Source organism: Salvelinus namaycush, chromosome 15, assembly GCF_016432855.1.
Source record: "Salvelinus namaycush isolate Seneca chromosome 15, SaNama_1.0, whole genome shotgun sequence".
Lineage (NCBI taxonomy): Eukaryota > Metazoa > Chordata > Actinopteri > Salmoniformes > Salmonidae > Salvelinus > Salvelinus namaycush.
Window position 1 is genome coordinate 16,703,882 of NC_052321.1, and position 24,685 is coordinate 16,728,566.

A 24,685-nucleotide genomic window follows, 5' to 3' on the forward strand; every position below is an offset into this window, starting at 1 on the left:
TTGTTCCGGCCACAGCCCACGCCGTTAAATGCCGAACATACACAATGTTACCCTGTCGAGTTAAGGGTCACTCTCATATGAACAGATCAAGGCCCCGAACAGAAAAGAAAGAAAGATGATACAGTAATCCCTATTTATGCATTTCCAAATCCCGCGGGATTACCCATCATACCCCCCCAACCTTTCCATCTGTCCTGACATATTTAACCCCTGCTAGTAGCCATGAGAACCATAACACACCCACAAACACAGAACACAATACCGGGTCGTTACAATATCATAGATGGATCCATAGCTCTGCCTATGAATTTGAGAGTGGTTCCATTTCTCCAGCCCCATCCTTCAGCTTTTCTACTGATACAGAGGCTGGGAGATGGCTTTGTTATTGTTAACTGCTGATGAAATCTTGAACTGGAACAACCCTCATAACTTTTTTCATTGCTTCATATAACTGATGATTGAATCTAGTATGTCTGAGTATTCAACCATGTCTTTGTTTCATAGATGTCTGGCAGGTCGTTCAAGGAACAACCCTGGAAGACTGAAGGGGGTTGTGTCGTGTACTGTAAGTGGAAGACCCACCATCCCACTATCATTCGGAGGAAGCAGCGAGCCACAGGGAGGACTTACGATGTGGCCAACAAGAAGAACGAAATGGCCTGTGTGCAGAACATGTAAGAAATCTTCTACATGGACCCATGGGAGTTTCCACCCACTGCCCCCAATGCTAACAAGACTGACAAGGCTGGTTCAAAAGACAATGACTACTTCACAGAGGTGTGAAATGTCAGTAGTCAATGTCAGTTGCCTTAAGGGTTGATTGTCTCATCATCGTGATATGCTTGGTGTCACAAATATTTGAATGTATTCCACCTCCGGTCCGCTGTTTTTCAGTTGTCAAAAGACCACAATACAATGACGGAGGTGCTCTTTGGAAGAAATTTGAGACTAAATCTAGCCTTGACCCTGTGGCGAAGAAATGTTGGAGAACTGCTTACATATTTTTTAAGGTACAGTAGAACTTGTAAAGATTGAAATATCTGAGGCTTTATTGGTCCAGGGATTTGATTCTATAATAGCATAGCCCTTTTGTCCTACAGGATCAAAGACACTTGTAAGTAATAACAAAAAGGTACATTTCTAATGTTTTTTTCCTAGTAAAAAACAATGATTACAATTTAAGTTTAATGCCATTTATGTATTATTTATCTAATCTTTCCCCGATAGTCTTGACGATGAGTCAGAGTCATCCAGTGTTTCAATTGGCTGTTGTGTTGACCTTTTCCCTCTAGTGAAAAAGGTCCTCACTAGTCCATATGAAGAGTGAGTACCACTGTTAATGACACACTATCCATTACAAATTCTTGACAATCCAACCAAACTGATACCATGTTGTCTTGCAGCTACCTGGTAGTTGGTTAACGATGGGTACAATCAGTGTTGAAACATTGGTGGCCAAAGCTCTCAACAAGTCGAGGTACTAACGCTCAATCTATGGATGGGTAGGTTTTAACAGAAAATATATGGCAATCTATCGTAACTTTGGTAATTTATACTTGAATAACTTTTAAAAAATGTATTCATATACAGTATTCATTTATTATGTCTGTGTCCATATTGTCCATGAGTTTAGTAGATAGACCATACATAGTTCAAGAGAAAATAGCCTAATTAATGAAAAAAAGCATCTAATCAACAATGACATTATTTTCAATCAATTCTGCAACTCTTCCAACATTTACTTTTTCCAAACTGCCACCAGTTTGATGCCAAAACAGTTCCTAGTAATATACCCTCCCTTTGCAACACTATTTAAAATACATGATCATTTGAATATAAGTACAAATAGTGTTTGTGATGTATGTGACCTTCGTTCTTGTTTTTCAGGCTATAGACTCTTACCTGTTTCAGTTGCCATGCTTGCAATGGTGGCCCATGTCAAGCTCAAGTCCTGATGACTTTGTTTCCAAATTCCCATTGTGAAACAACTCATAAGAACAAAATGGACTTGTGACTCAATGAACTGCACTACTTGAAGTTTTATGCTTGGAAAACATAACCTGGTTCATTTGAGGGCTGCTAAAGAGTGTCTATCTGACTCAGAGAGACACTCCAGACAATGATCGTGCCTTATTCTTTTTAATGACACAGTGCAGTCAAACAGGATTTCCCTGTGTTTTATATACTGTATATTTCCACACTATGAGGTTGGAATAATAATGTGAAATTGTGAAAATTATAATAATGCCCTTTTAGTGTAAGAGCTGTTTGAAAAGACTGACTGAAATTTCTGACTGTTTTAGTGGGATGGGGTTTTGGTCTTCCATGGTACTATCACCATGCGGTAAATTAGTTAATAGACCAATGAGAAAAATAATTCCAAACATCTCTGCCAATGACAGCTAATTTCCACTCCAACCACTCCAGCAAAGTTCTTGATGAAAGCAATTGCTCTTTGCTAAGAAGCTATTTTTGTTTCTTTTTGACCATTTTAATTGAAAACAGTCACAGTAAAGTACTTAGTTGTTACCCATAAGTGATTTGATATTGAGATAAAAATGGCTGCATTGGATCTTTAAAGCATTTTCATTTAATTAGAATTTGATATGACCACAATGCTATCATGATTTCACCTCAATGGCACAACATTAATCCAAAGGATGAAAGTGCATAGAACTGTCTGGTTACAGTAGTGAACCATTTGAAGTTGTATTTAGTTCATTAAAATGGTACTTAAACTTGTTTTATTGTAAACAAATAAATGATTTAGATATAAAAATGTCAGCCATAAAATGTTATCCTGTGTGGCTCAGTTGTTAGAACATGGCACTTGCAACAAACATAGCACTTGCAATGCCAGGGTTGTGGGTTTGATTCCCATGTGGGACCAGTATGAAAAAAAGTTTGAAAATTGATAAAAAATCTAATCAAATCAAATTGTATTAGTCACATGCGCCGAATACAACGGGTGTAGACCTTACAGTGAAATGCTTACTTATGAGCCCCTAACTGACAATGCAGTTAAAAAAATATGGATAAGAATAAGAGATAAAAGTAACAAGTAATTAAAGACCAGCAGTAAAAAATAACAATATATATAGTTTAAATAAAAAAAATAGCTGTAAAATAGCTATTTGCATAACAGGGACATGGTGATACAGTATGTGTGAGGATGGGGGAACACATTTAGGGGATGCCAGTTCTAAAAGTTGTCTTGTTTGTTGTTCCACTTGATCAGCTAAAACAAACTGACATTGCAACACCAAGACAAAGGTTACAATCGCTTCTTCCCAGCAGTGGAGGAAGTGTTCGGAAGGTGAGATATTAGGCAACCATCCCACCTGACACAGATAAGTTGAAGGTTGCTTTAACCCATGGTGTTTCCTATTGTGACGTGAAGCTGAGGCTGAAGTCCAGTCGTGACTGGCCTGTAGAGGCTGTGTGGAAGGGACTGCACCGCAGTGGACTGGTTGGCAGCCTGGGTGGCCTTGTTTGCTCTCTCTCTCTCTCTCTCTCTCTCTCTCTCTCTCTCTCTCTCTCTCTCTCTCTCTTTCTCTCTCTCTCTCTCTCTCTCTATCCATATAGTGCTATCAAAGTACAATGTGTGTATAACGGTTTATGGTCACAGAGCGCAGCACACACACACACACAGTGGAACAGTAACAGTGAAGGTAAGTGTTCATTCTTTACAACATTTCAGTAAGATTCATTGTTCTTAAAGTACCTGTTCTAGACATTGTATTCAAAAATGACAGATTTTTGTCCATGTATGAACTTGTCAAATACATGTATCTCTTGAATGGGCGTAACACAATTGTTAGAGAAATTGCATTACCACTCTGTATGTATGGTCAATTGAATCCACATGTCTGTTTACCCTGAAGGAACTTCCCGTTAGAAGATGCAGAGTTTTGGGACATGGACAGTGGCAGTAGCAGCAGCACTGGTGATCAGTCTGATGGGAGTACACACTAAACACCTGGTAGCTGAGAACACCCATCTCCTGACCTCTGAAGAGCACAAGATGGTCCTCAACCAGGGAATGAAAGGTATGGAGGACATTACTGTATTATTATTAATGGAATGTAATTACCAACATAATGTAGAAATGGATTCTACAGTAGGATTTATGGCTGTTTCTGTAGCTGTCATGTGTCATTTCAGTGGGATTTAATTTGGGCATCAAATTGTATTAATAGCCCTACGTGTGGTGCTTGAAGTATCATATCTTTGCTGATAGACAAACCCGTTTGTTTTGAGTCTGTAATTCTGGAGGTAGTTCAAATGCAAAAGCCTAGACCGAATTACTTACTGACCCTTCTACACTTCATACTTGACAACAGTGTTTCTATAAACTTCTTTCACGTTTCTTACCTGCTGCTGAGAACAGTAGTGTATTGTAGTGACACACTTTTGTCAGACTTAACAGCAGAGATGCTACGTTAGAGCATCACGGTTTGACTACGCTTGTCATGGACACGGTGAAATCCCATAGATTATGAAACTGCTAACAGTCATGAAGATTAGCCCATTGATGATAAGACAGGGAGTGGCAGGTTAATCATCGTGGTCCGTCATCATACAATACCTTGAATAGGTGTACACAATGATTAGAAAAATAAATCCAGATTATCTGCTTTGATTTACTCAACTTGAACTCATGTTACTCTTCAACTCTTTGTGCAATTTGCGTATTGTGGGTGTTAATTCAGTTTGTTGCTATTTCACCCTTCAGAGTACCCCAGGGACTGCTATGAGATGTTGATGGGTTCAGGGGGTCAGGCCAGAGATGGAGTGTACTTGATTCAGCCAGCTGACTACCCCATCCTGGCCTACTGTTTCATGCAAGATGGTGGTTGGACCGTAGTGCAGCACATCACAGTTAACAGCAGCGTGGACTTCGACCGCACCTGGGTCGAATACAAGCAGGGTTTCGGGGTACTGAATGGTGACCACTGGCTGGGGAACGAACACCTCCACCATCTCACCCGAGGGCCAGGACGCTACAAGCTGGGGGTCAAGCTGGTGGACAAAGATGCCGTCGCCAAGATTGGCGAGTATGACCCTTTCATGGTGGAGGACGAGCGGTCTGGGTTCAGGCTGCGTCTTGGTCTGTTCCAGGGCTCTGCCTTAGACGCTCTCACACAGGACACAGAGAACTACCTGCATGACAACCAGAGGTTTACCACCAAGGACCGAGACAACGACAACTACTTCCAAAACTGTGCTAAGCTGCAGTTCCAGGGTGTGGCGGGAGGGGGCTGGTGGTACGACGCCTGTGCTGGGGCCAACCTCAACCGCAGGAACGTGATCTACTGGCAGAAGGACTGCAACAAAGAGCACCTGTGTAAATACGCCTGGATGATGGTAAAGCCCTCAGACACAGTAAAGGTGGTCCACACTGGGGACTGTAAGAAGGATGAACTGTGAGTCTTGTCTGGAGATTAGGTTGATCCATACCATCTGTGGTTATTCTAATGCAGTGGTTCTCAAAACATTGTTTACGTAATAGAGACAATAGTTCAACACATTTAATTTAGAAATACATAGAGACATATGATCACAAAATGCTGGAAAGAAAACAGTTCAGTATCAACTGATTTGTCACGCATTTTTTGTAAGTAATAAAAAAAATCTATAGTTATTTTGGGGACTTCATACACTTACATCTCCCCCTCTACCTTTCCCCCAAAATTGCAAGTGCAGTTTTCTGTCTAAATGATCACAGACCACATTTTGTGGTCATTATATCATAGCTTATTACACATGTAAAACCACTTCTGCTGTATTTATTTACTCACTCACCTAATATCACTGAACGAATGTGTTGGTTGTTGGCACAAAAAACAAGATATACTGGATCAAAATAAGATTCACTCCAGTAAGTTTACAGTAGATTTTCTGATGACACATTTGATGGTTTTTTGATGGTTCTGGTCAATTGAAATTCTGTAAATGTAATGTCTAGCAATGGGGACATGAGAATTATACAGTGCAGCACAGAATGACCAAAACAAAAGCCTGTCTCCTGAGTACAGACAGACGTTAAACACATTCTAATTAATACATGACACAGAACAGTGCATGAATCAAACTCTACTGTCTCCCACTCAGTATGGATGTAAATGTTGAGGGCTATCACTGTACTGAGTGACTTATAGTGACCCTGGACAGATTAAATCACTCCCTGATATGATCCCATCCATAGGCCTGAACTGAACCCACTATGATTGATTAAAGGCTAATCCTTATCTGACAAGTCATTTGTCAGGTGTATACTTTATGCGGAAGTGTCCGATAAACTATTGCATGAAATCACGTGTTTTACACAGTTTATGTGCACATTAAAGCTGCTGAGTTGAGTAAGACTAATCGTTAATAGAATTTGATGTTGCAAACTCAGCATTTACTTTAATCAAATCTTTTCCCCTCTGTTTCTGTGGTGTCTGGATTCATTTGGATTGAGGGATGAATACATTTGTACTGTATATGTGTTTGTGCTTGTGTATTGGTGGAAAGATTGGCTGTTGAATGTTTGATTATTAGTATCTGACAAAAGTCAATGGTACATGTGAACAAGGCTTTGATGATCAGAGTGTACAATCGTTTGTTATCCAGCTCACTCTGAAATCAAGTCAAGAACTGTGATAGCCCTTAAAATAAACACAATGTAGTCTAACATAATACCTAGAAAACATTCAGAACATGTTTTTCTATGAAATATCGCTAACTTTTTTGTGCATGTTGGGTTATTTTTATATTTACATTTTCAATTATGTATTGGTGTACAGTATCAGCATTTGGGGCAAGATTATCAAACACTTTTGAATTCCTTGTGAGTAGTGATCAAGGTATTGATTAAAGAACAATACCATTGACAAACTAGAGTCTTGTCTCTAACCTTTGTACTTTTGACACACCCTACTTGTAGACATAACTCAAATACTGACAGAAATATTTCCACATCTATCTAGTCATATAGTCTTCATACTCGTTCCTCTGTAAGGAAGGTGTGAATGGCTCATGTTAGCTTGCTGCTCACTACAGGGTTTTGCCCGTACCAGTAAAGTTTCTCTTCCACTCTCTTCTTCTTCCACTGACAGAGCAGCAGCATGCGGAAGGTCTTCTGGAAGGTCTTGTTACAGAGGGCGTAGCACATTGGGTTGACTGTACTGTTGACATAGCACAGCCAGTAGCCCAGGTGCCAGAGAGACACAGGGATACAGTCAGAGCAGAAGGTGGAGATGAGCACCATGATGTTGTATGGTGTCCACGTCAGGATAAAGGCCAGCAGGATAGCACTGAGAGTCTGGGCAGCCTTCCTCTCTTTAATCAGCACCATCCTCTTCCTCTTGGTCAGCTGGATCTTCAGAGTGGTGTCTATTGGCTTGGAGGAGGAGGTGGAGGGTGGGGCACTCATGGAGTCGGCTGAAGAGAAAGATGATGGGGCCATGTTAGTGTCCCCGTTCTTGCTTTGCTGGGCAGCGCTGGTAGTGTCTTTGGGAACTGGTTTAAACTTGTAGGACACACACTTCTTACTCTTCTGGGAGTTGGTCTTTGGTGGCGTGTGGAAGAAGTTGTTCTCCTCATAACTGCTGAGCTGTTCTTTATCACAGCCTGCTGCACCCGTGCTCTGCCTACACTCCTGGTTCCGGCAGGTGGGCTGAAAGACCCCCGGGGACACGGGCCGCTCCTCGTCCTCCGAGGAGGCATAGCTGTTGAAGGTGGTCAGCTGGTCACTCTTGGACCACTCTTCGTTTGTGGCTGCTGCTGATTTGGCTGCATTGCTCCTGTTGGAGGAGGACCAGGAGGCCTGGGTTCTGTCCCGGGAGGCAGAGCTGAGCTGCTTGCAGTTGAAGCAGGATCTAATGATGGTTTTCTGGGGCTTGGTGGTACCAGCGTCTGTGGAACTGTTGATGCCCTGGAGCTCAGCGAGGTCCTTGGTGCGACGTTCCGTCTCCTTGTAGATCCGACAGTATAGGATGGTCATGATTGACACTGGGATGTAAAACGCGGCAATGGCTGTCCCAAATGTTATCACTGGCTCCGAGAAGAACTGGATCTGACACTGCCTTTCAGGGACTGTCCTTTTCCCCACAAAATACTGCCAGCACAGTATGGGAGGGGCCCACAGGATGAGGGACACCAGCCAGGCCATTCCTATCATGACCCCAGCCCGTTTGGGGGTGCGCTTGGCTCTGTAGGTCAGGGGTCTGGTGATGGAGAAGTACCGGTCAAAACTGATGACCAGCAGGTTCATCACTGACGCATTACTGGCCACGTAGTCCAAAGCCAACCAGAGGTCACAAGCCACACTCCCCAGTGCCCAGTATCCCATCAGTATGTAGGAGGTGTAGAGGTTCATAGAGAACACACCTATAATGAGGTCAGCTACAGCCAAACTCAGCAGGTAGTAGTTGTTGACTGTCTTCAGCTGGCTGTTTACCTTAAACGACAGCATCACCAGGACGTTCCCCACTATCGTAATCAGGCTCACGATGGCTGACACAGTTGCTATGGTTATGACCTCCCATAGACTGTGTGTGACAGGGTGGATGTCTGATGCATTGCCATTTATGGATAAGTTCTGTATTCCCCCACCTTCCATGTTGTTTCTCTAACGTTGTCCTTATTGTGGTATGAGTGGTATGGCTATGAGAGAGTAATCTGTTGGGTATGCCATCTTGAGTAGGCTATCCTAGAAAGAAGAACAAATAAAGTGAGTTAATAAAATAACAAATGCAGTTTACAAGTGATCTTTTCATGCAAAGTCAAACTCCATGCACAGTATATAAAAGAAAGGGTAGTGCCACAAATAGTCACTAGATGGCAATAATAATCAACAATCATCCCCATGTGAGTCTAGTAGTAAGTAGAGCACCAATGCTCACACTGGCCAAATATGGGGTCCATGCACCTTGCAAAACATCTTGTCTTGACAGTTTAAGACCTATAATGTAAATAATGTGATAACAGCACCTAAAAAGTATGCATGTTTGTGCTGTGTCATATTAAAGTGTATGGTTCTATTTTTGCTGCAAAAAGGTCTCTCACAGACAGTTTGTTACACTACAGAGGTACATTAGCAGACAAAGAGGCTTAGCAGATTGACACATTGTTGGCAGTCTAGCCAAATTACACTTTTTAAATCCAGGTCATTAAAATAACTAGTTCGTTGCTCATCAATATCAGCAAGCATGTTTCTTGTCTGTATTAAATGGATATAGATGTCACAGTATTATCTCAGTGGCTCTCTGTAACCAGGGTTACGATGAAGTGATTGCTTCTGATTCTGAATGACGAACACTGATATCAGTGGAGCTAAATAAAATGTGCTCAAGCTTTGTACTGATGGAACAATCAACAAACAGACAAAAGATGGCCATCACATTTCTGTCCCAGAGGTTGTTTGAATTGTCTGGCGAGGCGGTGGTTTTATCAGGTGTTTTCTCTGCCTCCTGGCTGAGTTTACCCAGCTGAAGAAGAGCAGCATCCCAGTTCTTGGGACACGTAGCACGCCATATGTACTGACCGGGATTGATAAAACACAATTAAACCTGGGCCTTTGCAGTTTCTCCACACACCTTTATGAGATGAATCCACCTCAGATCACTATGGCGGTGCTAAATCCCAATGTCTTGGTCTCTATTTTTCTATCTGTTTTCCTGGCTTCAGCCTCTCCACTCTGCTTCTGAATGGGCTGACTGGGATGTTTTATTTTAATGTCAAGACTGTTATGGTTTGTGATTAAGTAGATTGTAAATTAGCAACACATTACAGGCTACCAGGCTACCAGAATTGTCCTTTACACTTAACACTTTTTCTCCAAAGTGACCTACAGATTCTGAAGTGTCATATGTCAAATGGCCTCCATGGTAATTGAACATGCAACCTTGGATTCGATTCTAACCAATTGGGTTAAAAAAGAGTCCTACATCTAGCCCTGGAGACAGACTTCAAGTGCTCATTTCAACATTGCCCATTTCTTCCTGGCAGGTTATTCAGTGTAATGATCATGGACTCAGGCATTATGTCAATGGAACAGCACCCTTAGAGACTGTGGAATGAAATAATGATTGGAGTGATTGCTATCATTTATTCTTCTCTGTGTTTCTCTGTCACATCTGACAGCAATCATTTCTCCTTTCATTTCATTTTGTTCTTGACAATACTGAAGGAAGGAAAAGAAAACCACATCTCTAATAATATTGAGATGAAGAAATGGTGTTGTTAAGAGAGATGTGAGCAACATTTAGTGAGTCATATTTGATCTACATTGAGTATACCAAACATTAGAAACACCTTCCAGTTGAGTGTGAAAAACACAGCAACGTTGCAGTTCTTGACACAAACCGGTGTGCCTGGCACCTACTACCATACCCCGTTCAAAGGCACTTCAATCTTTTGTCTCGCCCATTCACCCTCTGAATGGCACACATACACAACAAGTCCATGTCTCAATTGTTTCCAGGCTTAAAAATCATTGTTTAACCTGTCTCCTCCCCTTGATCTACACGGTTTGAAGTGACATCAATAAGGATCATAGCTTTCACCTGGATTCACCTGGTCAGTCTATGTAATGGAAAGAGCAGGTGTTCTTAGTGTTTGTATACTCAGTGTATAGGGTTGACTGTGTCTACTACCATGAAAATACATCTAATGGGAGATCAGGATGGTAGCGTTTTTAGCATGTGCCATTGCCAACCTGTGCCTATGTTTGAAACCTGTGTCTATGTGTTACCATGAGCCTAAGTATGCAATGTCCCAGGTCATCTCATTGCTAACCCAGTGTTGCTGGAGAACTTCCAACATGGGTAATGTCCATTTTGTTGAGAGGGGATGAAGGTGGCATCACAGATGCTGAGTTTAGGGCCTTGTTAAATGGATATCCACTGTACACCTTGTCCATGATACTTAGGATCAATGGGATCACTCAGTAATGGAAGGATTCCCATTATCATCCATAAAGTAGACACTTGCTTAGTCATTCCCTTCCTCAAAACATCTGCATCATCAGTCTACTAAGAGATCTTTGTGTCACACACCAGATGCTCTTCAAATACATTTTGAGTCCTGCCGTAAGTTGTAACAATGGAAACATTGACAGTTTATTACATAAGACGTAGTATGGTGTGAAATATCTTGCTTAACTTGCTGTCTCAATTTTAGCTTTGCTGTCTCAGTATAACTATTATGATAGACTATCACATCCTCCATTTCTGATCCTGGATACCTGAATAACTCATCTGTTATCCTCTCAGCCTTGGAAGATGAATCTATACTCTGTCAGTTCATCTACCAGTAGTATTTTGACCCTATCGTGACCTATACTTCTGAGTAACTTCTCCACTCATTGGTATTCTTTTGGCACACCGTGGCAGCCTGAGGTCCACACAAATGACATTCCACTCACCACATGGAGGCTCAGCGAGCCCTTGGATCGCCCTTCAGCTTATTACTGTGACATTTTATATCACTCACATAATCAACATCACAGCACTGGAGAGCCCAGGTATCACTTGACAGCTGTTTTTCTTCTTCTGTACTGTCCCTTTAGATGATGAATTAATCTGTCTCCCTCTCTTTATTTCTCCTTCAATCTATCAGTCTCGCTCTCCCTCTCTTTATTTCTCCTTTAATCTATCAGTCTCTCTCTCCCTCTTTATTTCTCCTTCAATCTATCAGTCCCTCTCTCCCTCTCTTTATTTCTCCTTCAATCTATCACTCTCTCTCCCTCTCTTTATTTCTCCTTCAATCTATCAGTCCCTCTCTCCCTCTCTTTATTTCTCCTTCAATCTATCACTCTCTCTCCCTCTCTTTATTTCTCCTTCAATCTATCAGTCTCTCTCTCCCTCTTTATTTATCCTTCAATCTATCAGTCTCTCTCCCTCTTTATTTATCCTTCAATCTATCAGTCTCTCTCTCCCTCTCTTTATTTCTCCTTCAATCTATCAGTCTCTCTCTCCCTCTCTTTATTTCTCCTTCAATCTATCAGTCTCTCTCTCTCCCTCTCTTTATTTCTCCTTCAATCTATCAGTCTCTCTCTCTCTCCCTCTCTTTATTTCTCCTTCAATCTATCACTATCTCTCCCTCTCTTTATTTCTCCTTCAATCTATCAGTCTCTCTCTCCCTCTCTTTATTTATCCTTCAATCTATCCGTCTCTCTCTCCCTCTCTTTATTTCTCCTTCAATCTATCAGTCTCTCTCTCCCTCTCTTTATTTCTCCTTCAATCTATCAGTCTCTCTCTCTCTCCCTCTCTTTATTTCTCCTTCAATCTATCAGTCTCTCTCTCCCTCTCTTTATTTCTCCTTCAATCTATCAGTCTCTCTCTCCCTCTCTTTATTTCTCCTTCAATCTATCAGTCTCTCTCTCCCTCTCTTTATTTCTCCTTCAATCTATCAGTCTCTCTCTCTCTCCCTCTTTATTTCTCCTTCAATCTATCAGTCTCTCTCTCCCTCTCTTTATTTCTCCTTCAATCTATCAGTCTCTCTCTCCCTCTCTTTATTTCTCCTTCAATCTATCAGTCTCTCTCTCCCTCTCTTTATTTCTCCTTCAATCTATCAGTCTCTCTCTCTCCCTCTCTTTATTTCTCCTTCAATCTATCAGTCTCTCTCTCTCCCTCTCTTTATTTCTCCTTCAATCTATCAGTCTCTCTCTCCCTCTCTTTATTTCTCCTTCAATCTATCAGTCTCTCTCTCTCCCTCTCTTTATTTCTCCTTCAATCTATCAGTCTCTCTCTACCTCTTTATTTCTCCTTCAATCTATCAGTCTCTCTCTCTCTCTCCCTCTCTTTATTTCTCCTTCAATCTATCAGTCTCTCTCTCTCTCCCTCTCTTTATTTCTCCTTCAATCTATCAGTTTCTCTCCCTCTCCCTCTCTTTATTTCTCCTTCAATCTATCAGTCTCTCTCTAGTAGCAGGCAGTTTACTCTGGGCACCTTATTCATCCAAGCTACTCAATACAGCCATAAGAAGTTTTAACCTTTGAGTTGATTCTGTTTTAACCCTGTAACACAGAATTAACCCTCTTCCTCCATGAGTCAAAGGGCCAGATTCAAACCCATGCCGTGTCAGCGTGCATTGCGCTCGGCCCGCCACAGGAGTCGCTAGCGCCCGATTGGACAAGAACATCCCTGCCGGCCAAACCCTCCCCTAACCCGGACGATGCTGGGCCAATTGTGCGCCACCCCATGGGTCTCCCAGGTCACGGCCGGCTGCGACAGAGCCTGGACTCGAACCAGGATCTCTAGCGGCACAGCTAGCACTGCGATGCAGTGCCTTAGACCGCTGCACAACTCGGGAGGCCTGACTACATATATTTCTACTGTATACAGTATTTGTGTCTTTTTTATGGATTTGGCTGCCTTCTTTATCTTTGCATTAGTGTGTATGAGTTTTAGCTCAACTACAATCACAATAAAACCTGAAAGTGACATGGATTCTAAGGGCTAGATTCAATCCGAAGCGCAAATTGAAATGAAAAGGTAATTTTAGATTGAGCCGACATATACAGCAAGTACCATGAATGCAGTCGTCGCCAATGCAAGAACATTGCCTTAAATTTCAATCATGCTGTAGTGCGGATCTTCTCTTTTTATTTGAGGTATTTTCCTCTCTGCACCTCATTACATTGGTCAGGTGTGCGGTCAGGTGTGTATCAATGAACCGTATCTATGGCAGCACTCAGAGTAGATCTCAGGCTCATTACCCAAGTCCATTGGCAGTCAGCCATCAGCCTTCCACTGCCATGGCTTCTCTGTCCACTTGTCTCCACACGCACCGGCACTGACCACTCCTCAGAGTCACGTTTAACCTTTCCCTGCACTGCAGCGCTGCTCATGTTTGTGTGCTTGGGTAAAGCTAAAAGTGTGTGGGGATGAGGGTGTGTTTGTGTGTGTGAGAGAGAGAGAGAGAGAGAGAGAGAGAGAGAGAGAGAGACAGAGGGAGAGACAGGGGGAGAGAGAGTGCACGTGTATGTTGTTCTGTGTGCACGCTCTGGAGAGCGGCCTAAGGCTCTTTGGCACAGTGCATTCTGCATGCCTCAAGTCGGTCCAGTGACCCATGCTTAAGATCCCTGGATACAGTATCTTACATTCTGCAGGGGGACCTATGACAGGCTTCCCTTGAGGCAGGTTGTAGTGTAGTGGGTAGAGGGGGATTATATGCGCAAAGAGACAAATATCAGGTACAGTTTTCGGGATTATTAACCTCATGCTTAAGATAAATCAGTCCTCTAAAGCCATCTACACGCTGTGATGGTACATACTACTGGAGCTGGTTGACATGGTTTTCATCAATCTTTTAACATTTGTTTCATACCAATCATTTATAGCTATTATGCATTATCTATCTCCTAATGTACCATTGAATTACCTTCAGTGGGTGCTAATTTTCCCCTCCAGTACGCTAAGTGTCTTTTTACAACTGTGATGACAAACTTTGTAATGGCATTTCAATTCAGACGAGAGATGCTAAGTATCATTATTACATTCATTTTATGATCAGTTTGATGGATATGACAATAGCTGTCTGCTGTCTGCTGATGATACTCATGACCATATTGACTGTCTGTGTAACGATTTTCCTCCTCTTCAGACGAGGAGTATGAAGGATCGGACCAATACGCAGCGTGGTAAGTGTCCATGATAGTTTAATAAAACTGAACACGACAAAATACAAAAATAACAAAGTGAATGATAATGAAAACCGAAACAGTCCTGAAATGTGAAACAAACACTAACACAGGAAACAATCACCCACAACACACAATGGAAAACAGGCTACCTAAATATGGCTCCCAATCAGAGACAACGATAAACAGCTGCCTCTGATTGGGAACCACACCAGGCCAAACACATAGGAAAAACAACAACCTAGAAAAAAGAACATAGACTGCCCACCCTAACTCACGCCCCCACCAAACTAAAATAGAGACACAAAAACGGAACTACGGTCAGGACGTGACAGTACCCCCCCCCCCCCCCCCTCCAAAGGTGCGGACTCCGGCCGCAAAACCTAAACCCATAGGGGAGGGTCTGGGTGGGCATCTGTCCGCGGTGGCGACTCTGGCGCGGGACGTGGACCCCACTCCACCATAGTCTTGGCCCACTTAAGTGGTGCCTTTGGAGCGACCTCGGACTGGGGACCCTTTCAGCGGGCCCCGAATAGACGGGAGACTCCAGTCGCGCCGGAGTGACGGGCAGCTCCTGACTGACGGGCGGCTCTGGCAGCTCCTGACTGACGGGCGGCTCTGGCAGCTCAGGACAGACGGGCGGCTCTGGCAGCTCAGGACAGACGGGCGGCTCTGGCAGCTCAGGACAGACGGGCGGCTCTGGCAGCTCCGGACAGGAGGGAGACTCCGGCTGCTCAGGACAGGAGGGAGACTCTGGCTGCTCCGGACTAGAGGGCGTGGCTGGAGGCTCGCCTGCCCAAACACTCTCTCGCCACGGTAAGCACGGGGAGTTGGCTCAGGTCTCCTACCTGAGTCCGCCAATCTACCCGTGTGCCCCCCCAAAATAAAATCTGGGGCCGCCTCTCGTGCCCGTTACCTCGCGCCAATTCCCCGTAGTGGAATTGGATACTTCAACTGGTGACTATCATCCATTACCCCAGGATACTTCAACTGGTGACTATCATCCATTACCCCAGGATACTTCAACTGGTGACTATCATCCATTACTCCAGGATACTTCAACTGGTGACTATCATCCATTACCCCAGGATACTTCAACTGGTGACTATCATCCATTACCGCAGGATACTTCAACTGGTGACTATCATCCATTACCCCAGGATACTTCAACTGGTGACTATCATCCATTACCCCAGGATACTTCAACTGGTGACAATCATCCATTACCCCAGGATACTTCAACTGGTGACTATCATCCATTACCCCAGGATACTTCAATTGGTGACTATCATCCCTTACCCCAGGATACTTCAACTGGTGACTATCATCCATTACCCCAGGATACTTCAACTGGTGACTATCCGGGAGAATGAAGAAAAATTAGTGCTCTGTTGCTGTGTAAATCTGATAGATTTATTGACGGGACAAACAAACAATAGGTTTATGTTTCGGCATGAATCACCTTCATCAGAGACTTCAATAGGAAAAGGTTGGGAGGCACCTATATACCCTTACAGGGGAGTGTCCCACTCTTCATGTCACTCAAACATGTCAATACTGTCAGTAGAAGTAGCAACTACACCGGTTATTCAAACAAGAGTATGATCATCATTCAAGATTCCTACACATTCATTCCACTTAAATAACAAAAGACAAAGAAATAAACAAAGAAGAACGTATTTACAAAAAAGATGAGAAAGAGAGCTGTTCATTCAGACCCTTTGGCTCGACGCAATCTAAGCAGTCGATCCAAAGTGCCTCTCTGTAACAATTTCCTCACAATATTATTGCACCCTTATTCCCCAGAATTTCAAGGCAGAGGAGGAGCCATGATTAGCATTCACATAGTGCCACGCAATAACATATTCCATATTCTTGTACTACAATTTATGAAGTCTTTTATCTTGTATTCTTTACGAGTGTGGGTGGTAGAATACTTTTGTGTCACTTGAGTTGGAACAATGTGTGCAATGACCGCAGCGGTAGAAGTCATTAGGGGGACCTGTGGGAGACAGGTCCCCCTTCTTCTTCATTGCTGGAGTTTAACGGTGGTTGGCATCCAATATGTTGCATTACCGCCCCCAACTGAACTATAGTATTAATTCATTACACTGTGATACAACATGGGAAAAGGGTAAAAAAATAAAATACAAATATATTAAAAACTGCCCTGCCAACTAACTACACTCATTAAAAACCCACCACCCTATTCCACTATTTAACCCTATCTGATCCTACCCCAGGCCAACGACCTGAGAGGACAGGACACCCCCACTCACACCCTGTAACTCTTCTGAAGTCAAATCTTGAGCACCCTAGTACTTCTCTGCAGCTGCCACCACAACATCTATTTTCTGTGACTCATGTTCCATCTCTGTGGTACAGTTCACAGCCATTGCTATGAATGCTAAGAAGCCAAACTTACTGAAACATATATCACTCATTGGCCTCTCCCTCTGATCTGACACAGATCTACTATTCACTCTTGCTCAACCCTCCTCTACCTTCTTCATTGCCTCACCATACGACATCTTCTGCTCTTCTCTGACCACCTCAACCTGCCTCTCTCGCACCTGACACCTCCGAAACTAAACACTCCTCTGTCCCATGTCCTCCTGCACACTTCCCACATCTTGGAATCTCTCTCCTACACACTGCTGCGACATGCCCATAAACGTGACACCTATAATACCACAGTGTATTCAGCACAACAGCTCTAACATCATAACTCATATATCCTAACATTACTTTGTCAGGTAAAGACTCCGAATCACAACTCAAAGGAACAGACTGTGTCACCTCTGTTTCACCACACTCCCCACCGGATCTGCATCGCACCAACGGGCGGGCGTCACAAACACCAAGAATCTTCAACTTAAATTGCTACACCTCCACACTTAACGCTACCCCGGAAATCCCTCCCTTCAGTGGTGCTCTGTACCTAAGCGCAAAGCAAGATACAGGTCTTTCCCCAAGGTGCGTTGCACGGAGTGCCTGCTCCCTCTGATTACGGGTTACCTTCCCCGATTCAACAGCACTCACCATCTTTTCCACCCAACCTGAAACCACCCATGAAACCACCCATGGATTCTCTTCAAAAATCTCACTCCCACTGGACCAAACATATCTTTATCACAACCATGTCCATCAATGCAAGGCTCGGGCTCCGAGCTCCTCACAACACCTTCTACCACTTCCATTTCACTTTCAGAACTCGAACTGGCGTCCGGCTCACTCTGTTTGAACTTGACACCAATATTCCTCGACATACCCTCATACAACAAAAATCTACTCAAATCCTTTTCTGTGCCCCTCCTGACTACTAGAATATCATCAATATATAGGTGCCACATGACAATATTAGAAAATAATGGGTTAGATACAGCATTATTAATGATTTTTTCTTTACATTTACATTTACATTTAAGTCATTTAGCAGACGCTCTTATCCAGAGCGACTTACAAATTGGTGCATTCACCTTAGGATATCCAGTGGAACAACCACTTTACAATAGTGCATCTAACTCTTTTAAGGGGGGGGGGGTTAGAAGGATTACTTTATCCTATCCTAGGTATTCCTTAAAGAGGTGGGGTTTCAGGTGTCTCCGGAAGGTGGTGATTGACTCCGCTGACCTGGCGTCGTGAGGGAGTTTGTTCCACCATTGGGGTGCCAGAGCAGCGAACAGTTTTGACGGGGCTGAGCGGGAACTGTACTTCCTCAGAGGTAGGGAGGCGAGCAGGCCAGAGGTTTCTTCCCAGAAACCCAGAAACAAAGGAGCATAATTTGGCGCTCCCATCACTGTTCACTGGCGTTGGAGGTAAAAAGAGCCAGTATATTGAAAAAAAGTTAATAGATAATGCAATTTCCGATAATGTCAAATCAAAACCAGAAGGGGGCAGCAGACCTTCAAGGGTGTGTATCTAAAGTGGGATAAGCCTCCTGCATGGGGAATGTTTGTGTAAAGACTTTAAACATCCATAGTTACAAGTATATCATTAGGTTAAACTTTGACATTCTCAAGGAACTTTAGCACATCAGGGGTGTCGCCCAAGAATGCTGGGAGGGAAGGAATCAACTTTGTAATGAAAAAATCTGCAAAATGGGATACGGGTTCTGTGAAGCTATCATTACCAGAGACTATTAGCCCCTCTCCTTTTTAGTAATCCAACCTTGATGCATACAATTCACTCAATACGATCCGTAGGGTTTGCGTGTAAGGGGACATAGAATTCTCTATTGTTCATAATGCACTTGTGATATTGTTCATAACTTTGTACCACAACAGCACCCCCCAGGGCTAATTACAAGATTACAGTTGTTTTGTAGACCTTTTGAGTTCTACAACCTCTTCTGCGCTGAGGTTTCCTTTGAAGTATTTATGCTTACTGGCAACTTCTCTAAGGTCATTTTCAACCAGGTGTAATGGCTGCCAAAAAGTCACTAGAACTGACAAATACCTAAGCTATGAATGACATGATTAAATACAGTAATAGATTAATCCTATACTTGCAGGTGTTGCCTAACAGAGGAGAGTGGGGTAAGTTGAGATTCTCTTTTTACATTCGGCATCACTCCAAGTGAAATATAGTGAAAGTGAAATATAGTATTCTTCTAACAAATATATCTACATATATTTCAGGATGCTGTGTATCTCTGGAAATAATCCAAATTCATGTAAACATTACAATTTTGAAAACACGGTAACACTTTATTTAGATAGTCCATCTGTAGATGCTCTACAGACTATTTACAGACTATCAGTAACATTTCAACTATCTACTAGACCTAGCCCTAACCTTAACCTTAACCCATATCCTAACCCTAACCCTAACCCTACCCCCAACCCTAACTTTAACCCTAACCTGTTATTCTAAACCTAGCCCTAACCTTAACCTTAACCCATATCCTAACCCTAACTCTAACCCTACCCCCAACCCTAACTTTAACCCTAACCTGTTATTCTAAACCTAACACTAACCTTAACCTTAACCCATATCCTAACCCTAACCCTAACCCTACCCCCAACCCTAACTTTAACCCTAACCTGTTATTCTAAACCTAACACTAACCTTAACCTTAACCTTAGTAAGCAGTTGCTTATCAACAGGTAGTTTATTGATAGTATAACCGTCTGTAAAGCATCTACAGATGGACTATCTGGACTATCAAAATAAAGTGTGACCGAAAACATAGCTTGTGCAAAAAAAGTTCTAAGCTAACATGTAGAATTGTTTTAAAATGGTCATACCAAGGATCATTTAGCTATTCGATTTTGAATTTTAAGACCTCCAAAAGTATCAACATATTTTATAATTTTTTGGGGGTGATGAAACATTGAATTTGGCATTATTGCTATTAGCCAATAGAAATGCATTGAATTCACTACAGATTCACTACATGCAACAACAGATAGTTCCCCAAAAAATCTAAAAGAAGTTTGTTCTGAAGTTTCTGTCCTCTACATCTGAGAGATGTATGAAATATCAGGAAAATATATACTGTATATATTTTTTACATGCACTGTATTCATCCCCTTAATTTCCACAGAGGGGTCATATTAGTGTGTAGCCCAAACTGTTCGGACACTACAGACAGAAGTTGTCAGATGAGGCTGTACAGACTTCAGATGAGTCTTGTGGGACGTCCTGGAGCAAAATGGAGAACACTATCATATTTGTGAGAGTCCCATCTCTCAATGGAGTGGCCATAATAGTTTATAGGTTAAACCTTTCTGACGCTAGAGACGTTTTCATGAGAAGACCGATTTTCAGGATGTCTCCTGGTCTGACAAACATAGCTCTAGCTCTGCCACCTTTCACTGCAAATGCGGAAAAGCGATATCGGTGGATTGAGACGTAGCCCATGCAAAATCACATATTTCTGGCTTAAACAGACAGATTTTGATGGGGATGTTTTATTATGTTAATTAGATAACCTAGGGGCTGCAGAAATAGTAGGCCAAGGGTTAAGCATATTTTAACACAGGCTTAACACCTAACAAACACTTTGTATTTTTTTTTACACTTTTAACATAGGCCAGGCCTAGTCGTTACCTCATATCCCAGCGAAAATGCCTTGCATTGCAAATGGGAAGAAAACACTTAAATATGCTCAACTTGCCATTGGCTCAACTTACCCTCATATTGAAGCTTATAGAGACCCCAACTGATGTATAGAACAATCTTAAAATTATCTACTTTGGTTTAGATATAAGCATCATGAATCCTCTACAACACAATAACACAATAAATGAATTTGACCTATGTTGCTTCGCACTGGGCACAGACGTCAGATCAATGTTTATTTTTGATTTGCATTTGGTTGAGTTGTCAACTAATGTTAATTCAACATGAAATCAGCAAAACATTTCACCATGACATTGGATTTAGGTTAAAAGTTGAATGAAAAAAATACGAAATTCCCCTACGTTGATTACTTTTAGCAAATCAATCAGTTTTCCAGTTGATTCAATGTCAAAGCATTGAATTTATTTGTTGAAATTATGTGGAAACAGCATTGATTCAACCAGTTTTTGCCCAGTGGCTTACCACTTTTTCCATGTGGTTTCTTCCTTCACAGACTCAATGAAATGATGACCTCTTCCTAAATATTTAGTCAAATTATCCATTTTATGTGTGGTTTCCTAGAAACAGGGGTGGATTAACTTTCTCCTTTGGCTCAACTTAACCCACTCTCCCCTATAGCAACTCTAGTGAACTCTGGTTCTGATGATATACAGTCTTGTAGAAAGCCTTGACTTCTCCCCAGACATGATTCCTAATGGCCTCGTAATAACATTGAGGTTCTTTTTGTTCCCATATGTGAGGCTCCAAGGTCTTTACCACTGTCACATTTGTCATGTCTCCAAGTTTGGCAGATCCTTCCTGTTTTGTGGCAACCTATCCCTGAATATTTGATAGCCTTGTACCTCAACACATTTCTTTAACGCTCCACCAAGTTTGAGGGCTCTGCAAGGACTCGTTAAAATCACGCTCCACTGCTTAATCCTTTTTTGTCATTTTCATTCAGTCAAAGAGCAGAGCAGGGGATCGAGGGCTGGAAGGGTCACATAGCCCCTTCAATGGGTAAAATAAAGATTTCATGGTTTTGAGTGGTGGAGGAGTGTAACCTTAGGATGAGAGACAGCCTACGGTTGTACAGTAGCTAGATTTCTTGGGACCATTTGGAGACAATTCCACTGTGTACGAAATTCAAATGAAATGTTATCATTTTTCTGTTGAGTTACAAGATAACAAGTTCTAGGGCTTTAGTGTTATTCTCTTCATTTGCTTTTTTTCTGCACATGCTCATTCTTCTGCACCTGTCCCCTGCCTCCGGGGGAAAATGAGAGGTAAAGAGAAGAGACACAGGCAAAGGAGAGATAGGGGGAGGAGAGTTGGTTAATTAGAGGAGAATAAGAAAGCTACAAAGAGCCAGAGGGATGTGAAAGGAAGCAAGACTAGAGGAGGGAGGAAGATGAAGAAAACATGATAATAAGGAAAGGGAGAATAAGATTTTGAGAAAATAAACAGAAGGATACTTAGTGGGAGAGAGGTCAGGGATATATATATACAGTGGGCTCCAAAATTACTGGCACCCCTGACTGGCAATGCACAAACAATACTTTAAAAAATATAAACAATATAATTATAGAGATAAACTCAAAATACCAACATGTGAGAAATACTGTACTTTATTAATGTTTCAATGGAACCCACCAAAATCATACAATTATTTATTACAAAATACATTTCACCAAAATCAAGGTTTCATAATTATTGGCACTCCTCATTTAGTACTTAATGCAACCATCTCTGGCAAGGATAACAGCATGGGGTCCTTTCCTGTAATGTTTGACAAGGTTAAGGAACACATTTGGAGGGATTTTGGACCATTCCTCTAAGCAGATCCTTTCAAGATCCTTCACATTCTTGGGTTTGCACTTATCAACTACCCTCTTCAACTCAGCCCACAGGTTTTCGATTGGATTGAGCTCCGGCGACTGAGATGGCCATGGCAGAACATTGATTTTGTTGTCACATAACCATTTCTGTGTGGATCTTGAGGTATGTTTTGGGTCATTGTCTTGTTGGAAAGTCCACATACGGCCAAGTCCCAGCCTTCTGGCAGAGGCAACCAGATTGTCAGCCAAAATTGCCTGGTACTTGGTGGAATTCATTATGCCATCAATCTTAACCAGTGCCTCTGGACTTCTGGAATTAAAACAACCCAAAAACATCACTGACCCCCCTCCATATTTCAACGTGAGTATGAGGTGCCTCTCCTTGTATGCATCTCTGTTTCGACGCCAAACATGCCGATGCTGTATCGTTTGTGGATCTTCTTGTAGCCATTACCAGATTTATGATGGTCTACGACCATCTGTCTCTTTTGAACTGCCAGTTCTTTTGTTTTCTTCATGGTGTTGGATGACAAAGGGATATTGCATGCGTGTTACCTCATTTTTATACCCTAGTGAAAAAGGAAGTGATATAATGGCTCAAAATAGTTCCTTAACACTTAGATAAACTTAAATAAGTGGAATTTAATTCCTGGTTTAATTTTGGTAGATGTTATTTACAATAATAGTATTTAAGGGTGCCATTAATTGTGAAACCTTGATTTGGAAGACATTGATTTTTTAATTAAATCAATAAATGATTTTGGTGGGTTCCATTGAAACATTAATAAAGTACAGTATTTTTCACATGTTGGTATTTTGAGTTTGTCTCTATAATTATATTGTTTATATTTTTTTAAGTATTGTTTGTGCATTGCCAGTCAGGGGTGCCAGTAACTTTGGAGCCCACTGTATATATGGGATGTACAGGGGGTGGAATACACAGGCGGCTGTCAGAGGAGAATATAGTGATGGAGGAAGAGGAAGATTAAAAGTGATGAATGGGGAGGAAAATTAAGTAAATGTATAGAAATGTGACGTGAGAGCAAGGTATAGAGACATACAATACATGTGCATAAACGTGACCTGAGATAGAGGTATGACTTTTCCAAGAGCTGCTACCTCCTCAGGAAAGCTGTCTGTATGTAATTCATCCGTGATTCACTGTAGAAACCTAAATGTGTGTGCTGCTATTTGATACAGTTACCCTACGTGACTGCCTGCTCCTTTTTCACTGTAACTCTTTCTCTCTGTTTGAGCACCACCTAACTGTTCCTTTCATGAAGGTAAAAGGATGCATTAAATATACATGCTAAGACCTCTCAGACATGCTCGCAGCAGTTTCCGCTCGCCTTTATAGAGGTCAAACTTCTGTGCATATAAAACTCCCAGAAGAATCACTTGTGTTCCTCTAGAAAAAGCAGAGCAAGCCACAGACACATACTCACAGTTGACTTTCACTATCCAAGCGGCCAAGCCCCGTTGCCTTCAGTGTGACAGCAGGATCTGCTTGATGTGTGAAGATAGATTCTCCCAGTTAATATTTAATCCCTTTGTTTTGCTCTGAACTCTCAAGGTTAATCTCAGGGCTGAAAAGTGTAATCACAACCCTGGGAAAGAGCATGAGGATGAGGTCACAGCGGATGAGAAATCTAACTGACAGTATCCCAACATGCTACAGAAGTCCAGATATATAGATCCCAAAGTGTAGAGTAATATTGTATGTCAGGAAATTGAAGGCTTTAGTTGTCACCGCTCAGACATTGACAACAGAGGAGAGGACATCTCTTCGGAGAGAAAAAATGTAGAGAAATCAGTCAACGTAGCAGTCCAATGAAGAAAATGATCCACAAGTTGCATGGTATCCTTACTTTGTTATTTGTGAATTAACCAATGCTCTAGAGGAGTAGAGGAAGGTTTCTGATGAGGAGAGAGAGAGAGAAAGAGGAGGGGTGAACTTTCCCCCTGAACTGCTGTGGACTAGCTGGTGACGCTCACTCCCTTTCAGTGAAGTTGGATCTCAGTCAGTGTCTGTGGCAGAGAGGAAAAGAGATGATGCTTGATCCCTGCTAATACTACTGTCCTCCCTGACAGACACAGATGTAGCTGACGCTAGCTGGGAGGAGAAATTCCCATAGGGCTGATTGGTTCA

The 24,685-nt window shown here is 42.2% G+C and overlaps 3 protein-coding genes across 3 annotated transcripts; 2 read left to right on the top strand and 1 right to left on the bottom strand.

Annotated features, from left to right (window-relative positions):
* Positions 1-690: 690 nt before the first annotated feature.
* LOC120059970 (KATNB1-like protein 1) lies at positions 691-1,327 on the top strand. The gene is made up of 3 exons (XM_039009048.1): positions 691-777; positions 895-1,010; positions 1,228-1,327. The coding sequence occupies exons 1-3, from the start codon at positions 691-693 to the stop codon at positions 1,325-1,327; spliced, it is 303 nt and encodes a 100-aa protein (XP_038864976.1).
* A 2,178-nt stretch (positions 1,328-3,505) lies between these two features.
* On the top strand, positions 3,506-6,887 carry LOC120060232 (fibrinogen-like protein 1-like protein). The gene is made up of 3 exons (XM_039009393.1): positions 3,506-3,671; positions 3,885-4,049; positions 4,736-6,887. Exons 2-3 carry the CDS (start codon positions 3,902-3,904, stop codon positions 5,428-5,430), a joined length of 843 nt encoding a protein of 280 aa, XP_038865321.1. The 5' UTR covers positions 3,506-3,671; positions 3,885-3,901; the 3' UTR covers positions 5,431-6,887.
* LOC120060231 (muscarinic acetylcholine receptor M5-like) lies at positions 6,809-24,587 on the bottom strand. The gene is made up of 2 exons (XM_039009392.1): positions 23,982-24,587; positions 6,809-8,698 (listed from the first exon to the last, which is right to left on the bottom strand). Exon 2 carries the CDS (start codon positions 8,606-8,608, stop codon positions 7,022-7,024), a length of 1,587 nt encoding a protein of 528 aa, XP_038865320.1. The 5' UTR covers positions 8,609-8,698; positions 23,982-24,587; the 3' UTR covers positions 6,809-7,021.
* Positions 24,588-24,685: the final 98 nt, after the last annotated feature.